Below are 13,618 nucleotides of genomic sequence, written 5' to 3' on the forward strand. Positions count from 1 at the left end.
CCTGCTTCTCTGCCTGCTGGGTGGCTTCTGTTTATCGGAGGGCTGGGCCCCACCTCCCCCCCCCCCCCCTGTTTTTTATGCAGTGCTGACTCAGCATCTGGAAGGTCCTTCCCAGGCCAGGGCAGACAGTCTCTGGAAGTCAAAGGCCATGTTATCGAGGCTCCTCCTCCAAGTGGCTAGGCACTGACAATTATAACTAGAAGGTCACTAAGATTTCTTGTTCACCCAGCCCTGCCCACCACCCAGTAATGTGCGCTCCTCCGCTCCTCATCCTCCCCCTTCCTCTTTCTGTCAGGGCCTCGTGTCCTCCAAGGCTATCCTCAGATTTGCTGCCTAACCCAATGGTAACCTAGAACTCAGGTCCTCATGCCTCCATCTCCCAAGTGCTGGGATCCCAAGCCTGTGCCCTCGTCCTCAGCTTTAGGGCAGTTCTTTCTGACATCAGCTGTGGCCACCCCGGCTCTGACTTGGCTTTCTCACCTTGAAGAGTCCAAGACACTGTAAATATCAATACTTTGGTTTTATTTTAAAACAGTGAAAAGAAAAATAAATATATTTAAAGACTAAGAAAACAGGTACTGGGGGATTTTGGAAAGGTACAGCCAGAATGGAGGCCAGGGAGATGAGGCAGAAACAACCACAAAGAAAAGGATAAGAAAATGGAAATGAGGTTGGGTAGTAGGAAGAAGGTTGGGGTGTCTTAGCTCCTGTGGTCTTGGGCTGACGGACCAGGGCCCTGGGATCTATACTCCCTGAAGTTTCCAAACCAGGCCCTATCCAGTTCCAGCTGTGATGTCTGGGATCTCCACCAGCCTCACTCATGCATCTTTGGCTCCCAGGCGGGGTGCTGCCTTAGCGGATCTGTGTGTATGTGGATTAGCACCTGTTCCCCTGACTGCACCCAAGGCTTCATCGGGGGGTGGCCCCTAAGGCTTCTTCCACGGTTGTGGATCCTGCCCAGTGGCTGCGACTCATTAATGCCCCATGTCCTCCATTCCCACACGGCCCCAGACGCCTAGCACGAAGCTCTCAATGTCACACTCGTTGGTGCCACGCACGATTCGGAAGTGGCCCCTCTCACCCCACCAGGGCCCCCATGAGTTGGCAGCAGTCTGGAAGTGAAAAGGGAAGAGACATGAGACAAGGGATGGGTGAGGGACCAAGAGGGCAGGGGACGTGGGGCTCAGCCTTGCACCAGGGACTCACCCAGTACTTTATTGTCCTTCCGTCTGGAAGCTTCTCTTCCCCCCACCTAGTGGCAAAGCAAGAGGGAGGAGGTGCTGATCGCTCAAGTCTCAGCACCCACCCTCCAGGAACAGAGCATCCCTCACCCACCCGTCACTTCTGAAATCTGAGTGCAGCCGGCGACCTGATGAGTGTCTGCCTCTCTTTGAACAGCCTCAGTCACTCAGTGAGTTGGCCAGAGTTGGGACAAGCACTGAGCAATCCTTGAGAGTTTTCCTGGTTTTGTTTGGTTGGTTTTTTTGAGACAAGGTCTCACCTAGCCCCGACTGGACTTGGGGTTGCTCCATCAAGACTAAGTCCTGGCCCCTCCTCTGCCACCATCCCCCAGTGCTGCAATTACAGGGGTGTTCCCTGGCTCTTGCATTCTCGTCTCTATTTCAAGGGGGCCCAGAGACCCGGTTAGTTGTTCCCAGACACTCTTCAGAGCTTCCTGATGTCCATGCACCCCTGGAACCAGCCTCTCCTCCTCTCTGTGTCTGTTCTCTCTTTGGCAATGGGATGAGGGGAGGAGCAGCCTCAGCTCCACAGAGAACACAAAGATTTACAAAGAATTCCCAGTGTAAACCACCCACAGCTCCTAGTCCTGTGTGCCCACAGGAACCTCACCCTGTGATCTTGACTGAGTGAGTTCCATGTCTGCGGTACTGCTGTGGCCTCCCCTGGCTTACAGGTGTGTGGCTGTAGACACCACTCTGGTACAAGAAGAAATCCTCGTGTACTTCCATGAGTGCTGTGGACAGAGAAAGAGAGAAAGAGATGGCGCCCAGCCCATTAGTACAGGCTCTGGTGTTGAGCATCTGGACACCAAGGCCTCATGTTAGAGATTGATTTCTCCAGGGGCTTCCTGCAAGGAATGGAGAATGGACCCTCCACTCCTGTTCCAACTGCCCCAGGTGCCTAAAGCCCGTGCCCAACCTCCAGCAGGAAGTTTTTGGAACCAGAGGCTAGGGGTATTTACCTTGAACGGGGCCATTCTCCATTAGCTCCTTCATAATCTCCTTCTCCTGCGGAGGAAGATCCATCAAGGTAAGATTTAGCCGACCAAACCCCAAACTCTTGCATCTACCCTCTCCCCATGTTTGTTTTAGACTTACATCGGAGCCCAGGCGGTAGGCAGGCGTGACCTGGTAGATGTCATTGGAATCAACCTGACTATTGGGGCAGCGGGAAGTGGCCTGGCGCTTGCCCCGCCCCATGGCGCGACTGTGCATCATACATCGAGGAGAGGTACTGGCTTCGTTCTGCTCACGGCCCGAGAATGGGTAACAGTTGTCAGACACCACCCTGAATAAGGGAGCAAAGGCCGTGATGCTGTGGCACCAGAAAGCCCGGGCTCTGCAGGGTGCCTCATCTTCTTCCAGCCTGTAACCCCTGTCACATACCCTCGACGCCGCAGGAACCACCAAGCGCCATCAAGCCGCCCACCGCGGCAGCCCTGCTGGTGGTGGGTATCACAGGACAGCAGGTTCTGTGGCGACAGGATGGGTGTCATGTGTCCCAGAGAATGGATGGAGACCCGGTCAGATGCAACAGCTGTTGGGGAAAGTCAGAAAGGGCTGTCAGAGGCCAGGCCACGGCCTCCTCTCTGGTGCCAGCTCTGCCTCAGGACACACCTGCCGTGGAGAAAGCCCAGGAGCCTGCGCAGTTGCCCTGGTCCAGTGGCTCATGGATCAGGTTGGGCCACTTCTCGGAGGCCTCAAAGGCAGTGGGTAGTACTTCCCCTTGACCCAGCACCGTCTGTAAAACAATAGTGATGCCACTTGCTTCCTAGCCTGGCCCTGCTGCCGCTCGAGCCCAGGCTTTGGAGGGCTGTTGGAAGTCCAGAGCCTCCAGCAGTTGGGTCTGGAGCTGTCCAGGGGTGCAGGAAGGGTGCTAGTTACATCCAACTTTGGACTTGAATGGGATTCCCCCAAAGATCACCCAGGGGTTATGAGGCCTGCTCAACAAATGAGGCAGGGATGCCCAGGCCAGGGCCGCCAGCTTCCCACTCTCATCTCCTGCCACTTTTCTTGGTACCTTCTGATCAGCCACACCCTCCTTCCTGCCATGGCAGTGGCCTCCAAACCCCAAAGGACTGGGGCTGGAAGAGAAGTCCCGTGACCAGGCAGGCAGCCAAGACAAACAGCAGAAAATAGCAAGCAGCCCCAGGGAGAAAGGCAGGGCCAGGGGCTGGTCACCCTGGCCTTGAACAGAAGTCCCCTGGCCTCTCTCATCTCCTTTGATGGACAGCACAAGCCCCACCCAAGCCTGCTGCAGGGAGTCTTCACTGCCCCCACTCCCCCTCTGACAGGTGGGGTCTGGTGAGAAAACCCTCCTCCTCCCTGGGGGCTTCACTGAGTCGGCATTTTTTCCGAGAATTGTTGCTTTCTGGCCAGAGCTGGAAGAGTGTCCGTCCCTCTTTTCCTAAAATACCAAGGTGACCCCCTGACCCCTTGGGTCTTGACCCAGCTGTACTGGGACCAACAGCATTTTTCCCAGGCTGAGGAGGCAGGAGGGGCTGCTACCAGAACCAGAGAAGGCACTGATATGCCCAGGGACACACAGCCTCGTCCTAGGGGATAGGCCCTTGGCAGAACAAGATAAAGTACATCATCCCTGCTGTGCTAAGCCATTGGGAGAGAGATGGTGAGGATGTGGGCAAGGGAAGACTTACATAAATCTCATTCATATTCATGACAGAGGAAGATGGGCGGATTGTGCCCAGGCGGTACCGAATGCCCTCATCCAGGGTCATGCCCCAGAAGGCACTATGGTTGCCAGCCTGCCACCTGGAGGAGAGAAGGTGAAGAGAAATCACAGACCTGGCAAGGCCAGAAGATGGCTTCAAGGGACAGAGAAGTAAAATCTAGTGTGTGTTTGCTAGCACAATGACCATGTCTGATGATCATATGTGTGAACATGCATGTGCACTCCTATGCCCACGAATGCCGTGCCCAGAGCCTCTTACCCATAGTTGCCCCGATTGATGGCATTTATCATGTCTGGGTCCACTAGACATGGTTCCTGGTCACACTCCCACTGCCCTTTCTCCTGGCAGGTGCTGGTTAAAAAAAAGGAAGGAAGGAAGAAAGAAAGAAAGAAAGAAAGAAAGAAAGAAAGAAAGAAAGAAAGAAAGAAAGAAAGAAAGAAAAAGAAAGAAAACATGAATGTTGGGAGTCCCTGAGGAACTTCCAAGGTCCACATGGGGCCTGGGATTCTGTACCAGCAACTTTAGTCCAGCGCCTGAAGGATCCCAAGCAGCCTGGTGGTTTTGTAACTTAAGTTTACAATTCTTTTGTTTGTTTGTTTGGTTTGGTTTGGGTTTTAGAGACAGAGTTTCTCTGTGTTGTTCTGGCCATCCTGGAACTCACTCTATAGACCAGGCTGGCCTGGAACTCACAGAGATCCATCTGCCTCTGCCTCCCGAGTACTGGGATTAAAGGCATGCGCCGCCGCCGCTGCCGCCACCACCACCACCCAGCAAGTTCACAGTCCTTAAATTCATCCCCGCTACCCAGAATCTCAATGCTCCTCAACATCACTATCCTGAGGATGTAGCAACAGTTCTACTTAATGTGGGTCAAAGTGAGTTCTAGCTTCTGTTACTTCCTGCATCTCAGACTCAAAACCTGGAGTCACCTTTGACCCCTCACCTGCTGATCCAGCCACACCTTAACACAAACTCAGGATCCAGACTGTGTCCTGTTCTCTCCACAGTCCTCCATCCAACCACCTTTCACCTGACTATGCTGTTCCTCGTCCTGGGCTCCGCCCTCCACCACCCCACATCCCCAAAGTATATTTTTAAATTGGTGGCCACAGCCATCCTGTTAGGCCTAAGTCATGTCATTCTGCTGCTCCAACCCTCCGTTGGCTTCACACCATAGAATAAGAGCCAAAGTCCTTCACGGTGACAAGCCTTATGTGACCTGTTCTCCTGTCCCATCTGACACCTACTCCTCCCAGGCCTGGATTCCAGCCACAGTGGAACTCCTGCCCAGGGCCTTTGAGCTGCTCTTCCAACCATCTTCCATGGCTCCCTCTCATTTTCTGTGATTCCTCCTTCAAATGTCACCACCCAGAGACACTTTGTCTGGTCATCCTGTCTTAAAACTCAGTGTTCTACACACTCTGCCCACTTCCCTGACTTACAGTGTCCCTTAGTCACCAGTAAGTACCTGGAGTCCAGCCAGTATTTATACTGCTTTCATTTTTTCTTTTCTTTGGACAGCGTCGATCACGTAGCTGAAGTTGGCCGTGAACTCACTATATAGCCCACAAACGGTCTTGACCTTCTGTACCACCATGCCAACTTTTATGTGGTTTCTTACCTGCAAGGCCAGCACTGTGCCAACTGAGCCCCAGCCCCAGCCCACTTATGCCCAGTTCCTCATAAACTCTTAGGACATTTGCAGGGGTTGGGGAGTGGGGAAATGTAGTGCATGGTGAGCATCCAGTAAATATTTGTTTTTATTGTCCTTCAGACTAAACCCAGGGCCTTATGGATGTTAAGCAAATGCTCTTCCCTGGGCCACACCCTTGGACCCCTTTTGTTGTGAAAGGGTGTCACTAAATTGTTCAGACTGGCCTTGAAATTACTCCGGAGTTCTGCTACCTTTGCACTTGGCATGCTCCTGCCTCAGCATTTAGCATAGCTAGGATTATCGGCCTGCATTCTAGTAAATATCTGTTGAGTTAAAAGATGACCTAGGCAGCACAGCCCAGTGGCTAAGAATGACTTTAGAGCTCAGCTCCCGAGTTCTGGTCCTGCTAGTCTGTTTTGTGGCCTTGGGGAGGTTATTTTAAAGCTCCACCCCCTCTATCTGTGTTCTTATCTGTGAGGACAATATGTAGTGACACTTTCCAGGGATTTAATGGCAGGCCTCTGAAGGGCTTGGCCCATTGTGGGTTCTTTTGGCTATTGTTCATGCTTCAGGAACCCTGCCCCCCCCCTCTCCTGATCATGTCCAGCTGCCACACCTCTGGATGTGTAACAGCATCTCAGATTAGAGCCTGGTCTGCTCCTCCCACTGTCCTCATCTGAGAACATGGCACTCAGCTGTCGGGTGCCGGAGTCTGTGGGGAACCTTCCATGTTCCCCATCAGTGCATGCCAAAGACACACATCATGAACCCATCTTCCTGCCTTTCCTCCTCTGCTGACACCCCCACTCCAGGCCAGCTCTCTCAGCCATCCCTTCCCCAGATGCTCTGAGGCCATACAGACCCATGAGCGATGCCAGTTAGTCTTGAAGGAACTTCCCTTAGACGTACAGAAGTTGGGACACAGCTGAGCCTTCTCCAGTCTCTGATGCTTGAGGGTCTCACTCAAAAGACCTTATCCTACCTCGGCCTTCCCCAAAGTGGTGTCGCCCCACCCTATGCACAGGCCCCTTGTTTGTCTTCGACTCACTCCATCATAAAGCTCCGAGCTCCCTTCCTTCTGTCCTCGTCCTCTCCTCACCCCAGACCGGGGATGCCCCCGTCTCCCCTCCTATATAACACCCATAGCAACTTGTCATAACATTGGTGTGGCTTTTGCTTTTCCACGTCCTTCACTGTGAACTACAAGCTCCCGTGGGTCAAGACCTCTGCCTGTCTCCTTCCAGCTGTGTACCTCCTGGGACCAACACAGTGCCTGCGACACAGTAGGTCTTCAGTAATTAGGCATCAGCTGGAGGCTTGAATTCTAGGCATTCTACAATGCTTTTACAAGCTCATAACTCTGCTATTACAAGATTCTAAACAGCCTCCTTCCAGGCAACCCAGGGCACCCGCCTACAGTGCCACCTTATAAGGAGCCTCAAGGGGAGCCAAGCCCCAATATGGCTGGTTCTCTAGCTCCAGAACCAGCGGGCGGTGCTCAAGAGAGCTGGAGGGGCCTGTGGGGGTAGGGAGGCCCCTCTTCCACCTTCCTCAACAGCCCTTGGGCCCTGCAGAAGCATCGCTGGTGGTGAGATCCGAGTTGGAAGGCGCGTAGACAGTCTTCCACTCTCAAGTGGGATACGCAGGGCATTCAGCCACCAGGACCTGTCCTGAAGGGGTCAGCCAATGCTTTCCTGCCCCCATCTCTTGAGCCCCAGGGCCATTCAGCAGGTCTAGACAAGACAGGAGGCAGCAGGTCCCAGCATTCCAGAGGGGCCTGGGACAGCAGTGGAAATGTTAACCCCTTGGCAGCCACCCTATCAGAGCAGCAGAACTCTGCAGACACGCCCCGCCCTTCTGAGCACACACACACCCTTCCCTCACCCAGACACACGCCAGCACCCACATGTACAAGTACACATGGTCTCCATTCCCACAGTGACCCTGGCACCCCTCACCCAGTGAGGCAAAGGCAAGAGCTATGTGCAACGCATTCCGAAAAGTTTCCTTTTCCCTGGGGCCTCCCAGTCCAGGCAGAGGGAGGGGTGGGGCAGGCTCAGGGCAGCACAGACCCCACTGTTTCCAGTAAGGTCTCCGCATTTCCCACCTGCTCTACTTCCCAGCTCAGACTGAGGATGAGATATCCATGTCCCCTTCTTCCTGCTGCCAGGAACAGGGGTTCGAGGGTGGGGAGAGAGCACATTCCAGGGAAGGCCCTGCTGCAGGCCACTGGCTGGCGGCCAGCTCAGTCATCCCTGACCCTCAGCCCGCCCAGGACAGCGGATGCTGCATCAGAGGTTTCCTTCCTGGCGTCCCCTTCTTGGACGCTCCCTTGACAGCGGGACAAGCGGGGAGGGAGGCAGCCCAAACCAGGAGGGGTGGAGAAAAACTCCTGGCTTAGGTGTGGCACCCAGCAGGACCACCATGGCTGACCATTCCTAGCCGTGTGACTAGAATTATATGAAATGGTGTGGTCAGTTTGAAAGTTTCCATATTACAGATGAGGACACTGAGGCCCACAGCACAAAAAGGACATCCTCAGGAAATGGGTGACAGACAGGGTCTGACACCAAGTCTGCTGGGCACGTGGCACTCAAAGAGAGCCCACCCCAGTCTCCTGAACTCACCATCGATTGCAGTTGTCCCAGTAGGTTCCAAAGACTGGGTAGATGCGGCCCCCATGCATGCACCCTACGGGAGGAAGGGCAGAGAAATAGAGCTGAGAAAACCAGGTCCTGGAGGCCAGGTAGCCCAACACCTTCCCAGCTCATCTTAATCACACACCAATCCCTACTCTCACTGAATCTAAGGACAAACTGTATCTTAGGACCTCCGCAGGTCCCCACACCAGCTGCCACATGGGAGCTGTTCAGGAACTCCAGCTTGGGTCCATGTTGTTTCACCTGGATGCCAGCCATGACATTCCTGGTACCCTTTGTCACTCAAATGAGTTGAGACTTGCACGTGGGGCATGGAAGGAGCTTGAGGAAAGAAACTGAAACCCAGGGGAGGTAAGCAGCTCCCTGAAAATAGCACAGCATTTTTGAGTTAGCAACCCAGACAGGGGTTCTCCTTAGCCCAAAGCCCAGCGGGCTGTGGGAAGGACTTGCCCTTCATTCTCCTACAGAAGCAGGGTAGTGCAGGGAAAGATCACGTTCAGGGAAAGGGCACGTGCAGGTGAAGGGAGGAGCAGATTTAGCCACCCGACGATAGCACGGCCAGTCTTCAAATCCTAAGCGAAGGTAAAAATTGCCTGGCTAAGACAACCTGGCCAACTCCTGTATGCTCTATCAGCCCCAGGGTGAGTCAGCAGGCGTGGCTCCACCTTCCCTATACCGACTGGGAGATAGGGCTGAAGCCTGCCCTGCCCTTCAGCCACCTTAGTCCCCACGGGATCTTTTTCTCAGTGTTGCTTGAGAGAGTCAAGGAAGACCACAGGAGGGACTTCTAAGGGGGAAGGGAATAGCGTGAGGATTTCTTTCCCAGACTTTTCGAAGCCTGGAAATATCCATTATCAGCTTTGTTCCTGAGCTTGCTGAGACTGCTGTTGACAAGGTGGCCACCCTCTTGGCTGTCCTGGGGCCCACCTTGGATGGGAGGGAAAGGGGGTGGCACCCCGAGGCAGAAGTCCCAGAAGTCAGGGCAGCAGTCTGAGACCGTGCGGTTGCAGAAGAGGTCGCAGTAACAGGTGGCTCCCAGGTAGGGTAAGGCGCAGTCGTCAGCTCGGCCACGACAGCACATGTCTCGCTCTTGGCAGTACCGGCCACCGGCGTCCCGGATGCCCCGCAGGTGCAGCCCTGGCGCCAACTCCCTGCGCCAGCGACTCCGCCTGGCTTCCAGGGCAGCCTGGCCAGCCAGCAGAAGCAACAGCAGCCCCAGCCGACATCCCCACATGGTGCCTCCTGGCCTGGGAGAGGACAGAGGTCAGGGGTCAGAGGCGTTGGGTTTGGAGACTCCCTTACACACTTTAAGGGTGGGTCTCCCTACACGTGAACCTTCCCAGGAGGCTCAGCGAAGCGAACCATGGGACCCTGATTCCTGTCTCCCCCGGGAAGAACTCAGTACTAGGCGTCAGTCTGCTTCTGGGGACAAGGGGACATGCAAGAAGTGGCCCCCTCCCTGACCTGTCCAGGGACTGTCAAGGACAAGGAAATGGCGTGGCATTCCCAACACACATTCTTCTCTCCTGCCCTTGGTTCCTCTACCCCTCTGACGAAGTTGACTTCGATTCTTGGCTCCATGTCTTCCTGGTCCCCTTCAGCCACCTTCTGATGTGTCCTGTCCTGTCTTCTGTCCTCTGTGTCCCTCGGACCCTCTCTTTTATGCCTCTCTACCCTGAGTTCTGCTCCCTCTGTGTGCCCACTCCTCCCTGCTCCTTCTCCCGATGCCCTCTGCCCTCTGAACGGGGAGAGTCCCTACCTGGTGAGGGGTGTGGGCTGGACCCAGGCTGCCCTGCGCGCCTCCGCCTCCAAGCTCGAGACTGCCAGACCGAGGCAAGTGAGGAGCGCAGGGCGGGACGCTTTTTGTACCGCCCTGCCGGCAGCACCCGCCCCAGCCAGGGACTGCGGGAGGGCGGGGCCGCCTGCTGGTACCTGAAGTAGCCCTAGGTCTCGAAGCAGGCAGCTTAAGGACAATGAGCACATGATTACCTTCCTTGGGGGGCAGGGGAGTCTCTTGTCAGTGGAAACCTCTCCTTAAGGAGCAGAACTGCACCTCGGGGGAGAAAGGATTGTGGACCGACACTAGGAAGGACTCTCCAGCCGATTACGAGGCAGAAAAGGTGTGCTGAAGGGGAGCTAAGAGGCCACTGAGGTCAGAATTAGGACATGATAGGAACTGGGAGCTAGGGGCAAAAATCTCTAAGCCACCCCCTAGGTCCTTCAGGAAGAAAAATAGCCATAAACATCCTTGTTCCACTGACCCTGGGCTGGGGGCCACTCCAAGCCACAGCAGCTCCCAGGAATGACAGGAATTCCCAGTGGATGATTCAGGAAGCTGCCTAGGTTCAGGGCACCCGGGGCAGCTCCGCCCTAGGAGGTGGGTGCGGTGGGGAGGCTGAGTACACCCAACCGTCCCTCGTGGGGTCTGCCCTCCTCAGTGTGGTGGGCACCTTGCCCAGCACCGCCTCCTCCGCCAGACCCGAGGGCATCCTTCTTGGCACAAGGCGCCTTGAAGGGCCTCACATCAAGGGCCTTGGCAGCTGGGGCCCCCTACAGAGCCCCCTTCCGTTTCTGGCCTAACCTTTGCCTTGCCCTTACACAATGGGGCTTCTGTCCCTTGAGGCTGTCACTTTGTGCCTCCCCATTGTGCAAGCTCCTTCTTCCGACAGCTTGGGCTCAGGGCCAGAGGACTCTCTGGGTGGAGGGAGGACACCACACCTGGACAGTTGTTCCAGACTGCTCAGGGGCAAGCACGAGTCTCAAGGTTCCCTTAGTTCTCACAGACAACTCAACTCAGTCCTCCCCCTTAGCTGGCACCTCTGCAGAGGGTGGGAGAGCAGACAAGGGGGTACTTGTGGCTGAGTTACCCCCTGCTGTGGGGCACTGGTGTGTCCTGGTGACTAGGGTGCAAGAACCTGAGAGGATAAAATACATGAGGCTGGTGGGGTGTTTCAGTGGGTAAAGGTGCTTGCCACCAAGTCTGATAACCTGAGTTCAGCCCCTGGACCTGATTCCATAAAGCTGTCTTCATACTTCTAATGCATCCAGACTGCCCACGGACCTTTTGGCTTGTTCTTGTCCTGCTGGTTCTTGTCTGTCTGGGTCTACCAATTTGCTTGTCTGCCTGTTACGCTCCTGTGTATCTGTGTCTCCATAGCTGTGTGGACAGTGTGTGTCCCTGTGCCTGTCCTGGGTCTGTCTGTCCGGGTGTCCAGTGCCCATTTGTGTAAGCTGCTGCTGTTGGAGTGTGGTTGAAAGTCTCCCTTGCTTGTGAACACCTGTCTGCTAGTGCCTGTGGACTAGCTGGGTCTGAATGGGGTTTGGCTGTTTGTCTGCGTCTGTGCACAGGAGACAGGAACTTGAAGCAGGGAGGAGAGCAGACCGGATCACCCCTCCACCCCTCACCCCTGTCATCACAGAGTTTGGCTCTGAGCCCACCACAATGGAATCTCATGACTCACTAGATTCCTTGGCCAAGAAGCAGAGGAAAAGGGCAGGGTCTGGGGGTGCCGGACACCCCACTTTCCTTTTCTAAGGAGCCACCCACCCTCATGACTCATTCTCTAATTCTTTCTCAAAATGATGCCTTGTCCCTGAGCCTGGGACAGCAGGCAAGGGACACCAGCAAGACCCTTTCTGTTGTCCTCTAGTCTTCCCAGGAGGCAGGGGACCTGAGATTCTGTAGTGACCCTGTCCTCCTTCAGAGGGGACCCTACACAGGCTGTCCCTCTCTGGGCCCTGATTTTCCACCTGATAATACAACCTGGCACAAACCTTCTGAAACTTTCTTCTTCCTGCAGGGGAGGGGTAATAACATGTCTGAGGACCCACAGCAGAGGCCTGGCCTCCTTTCTCCCCCATAGAAACACAAAGCACTGGACAGCAGTGGCAGCACACGCCTTTGATCCCAGTACTCGGGAGGCAGAGGCAGGAGGATCTCTGTGAGCTCACGGCCAGCCTGGTCTACAGAGTGAGTTCCAAGACAGGCTCCAAAGCTACACAGAGAAACCCTGTCTCGAAAAGCAAAACAAACAAACAAACAAAAAATGTTATAATAGCTAGTTACAGAGGCAGGCAGATCTCTGTAAGTTCAAGGCTAGCCTGGTCTATAAAGCAAGTTCCAGGACAGCTGGGACTGTTACACAGAGAAATCCTGTCTCGAAAAACCAAAACCAAAACCAAAACCAAAACAAAACAAAAAACAAAAACAAAAAAAAAAACAAAAACAAAAAACAAAAACAAAAAAAAAAACAAGCTGGGTGGTGGTGGCGCACACCTGTAATCCCAGAACTCGGGAGGCAGAGGCAGGTGGATCTCTGTGAGTTCGAGGCCAGCCTGGTCTACAGAGCTAGTCCAGGACAGGCTCCAAAGCTACAGAGAAACCCTGTCTCGAAAAACAAAAAACAAAAAACAAAAAAAGAAAGAAAGGAAGGAAGGAAGGAAGGAACACAAAGCTTCTTCTTACTGCTCCTTGGAGCCCAGGGACCATTCTCTAGAGGCTGAGCTGGGCAGCCATGCTCCACCAGGTCTCTGGACTGGAGCAGCCCAAACAGCACTCCAGCCAAGGCTAGTAGGCGCTTCTATGTGTCCCTTGGCCACCTGTACAAGTCCAGGGCTTTGAGCAAGGATGCTGGGGACTGAGTCAGAGATCCGTGCCAGGTGTGGTGACGCAGTGTGTTGGGGTCTGTTTCGGTGTGCTGGTCTTTCCTAAGGTGTGGTCATTGCTATTGCACATGGTTGTTTTTCTAAAGCACTCCTGGAACTCAGTTGGTAGAGGGCTTGCCTAGTGAACACAAAGTCCTGGACTTGACCCCTAGTACTGCATAAACTGGTGTAGTGCCACATGTCAGCAGTCTCAGGATAGGGAGGTAGAGAGGGAAATTAGGAATTCAAGATAGTCCTGAGCTACATGTAAGTTTAGGGACAGCCTTGGCTACTTGAGACTATCTCTCAAAAAAAAAAAAAAAAAAAAAAAAAAAAAAAAAAAACCAAAAAAGTCAAAGTCATCCAGGCCTGTTGCACAGTAAGTATATATAGTAAAGCATGGAGGTTGCGGGAGACAAAACACTGGCGTGAGGGACCATGTTGTGTCATGTCTGGTCATACTTGTTTTGGTGGCTAGTTTCTGTCCACTTGACACAAGCCAGAGTCATTGAAGAGGGGCCCAAATTGAGAAAAATGCCCTCATAACATAGGCTGTATTTTCTTAATTAGTGATTGATGTGGGAGGGCCCAGCCCATTGAGGGTAGTACTATCCCTGGGCTGGTGGTCCTGGGTTCTATAACAAAGCAGGCTGAGCAAGCCATGAAGGAGCTAGCCAGTAAGCAGCACCCCTCCATGGCCTCTGCCTCAGTTCCTGCCTCCAGGTT

General features: G+C 54.1%; 1 protein-coding gene across 2 annotated transcripts; it reads right to left on the reverse strand.

The window, feature by feature from the left end:
* Nucleotides 1-524: 524 nt before the first annotated feature.
* On the reverse strand, nt 525-10,061 carry Tinagl1 (tubulointerstitial nephritis antigen like 1). 2 transcript variants are annotated; one of them, XM_036178882.1, is made up of 12 exons: nt 10,008-10,061; nt 9,176-9,490; nt 8,216-8,279; nt 4,193-4,285; nt 3,899-4,013; nt 2,859-2,982; nt 2,628-2,778; nt 2,340-2,529; nt 2,204-2,249; nt 1,852-1,975; nt 1,207-1,252; nt 525-1,112 (listed from the first exon to the last, which is right to left on the reverse strand). In XM_036178882.1, exons 2-12 carry the CDS (start codon nt 9,480-9,482, stop codon nt 975-977), a joined length of 1,398 nt encoding a protein of 465 aa, XP_036034775.1. In that variant the 5' UTR covers nt 9,483-9,490; nt 10,008-10,061; the 3' UTR covers nt 525-974. The 2 variants fall into 2 exon arrangements, with proteins under 2 accessions (XP_036034775.1, XP_036034774.1); XM_036178881.1 differs by having other exon boundaries at nt 9,176-9,495; nt 10,008-10,060.
* Between the last annotated feature and the right edge of the window lie 3,557 nt (nt 10,062-13,618).

Source organism: Onychomys torridus, chromosome 2, assembly GCF_903995425.1.
Source record: "Onychomys torridus chromosome 2, mOncTor1.1, whole genome shotgun sequence".
In the NCBI taxonomy this organism is placed as follows: Eukaryota; Metazoa; Chordata; class Mammalia; order Rodentia; family Cricetidae; genus Onychomys; species Onychomys torridus.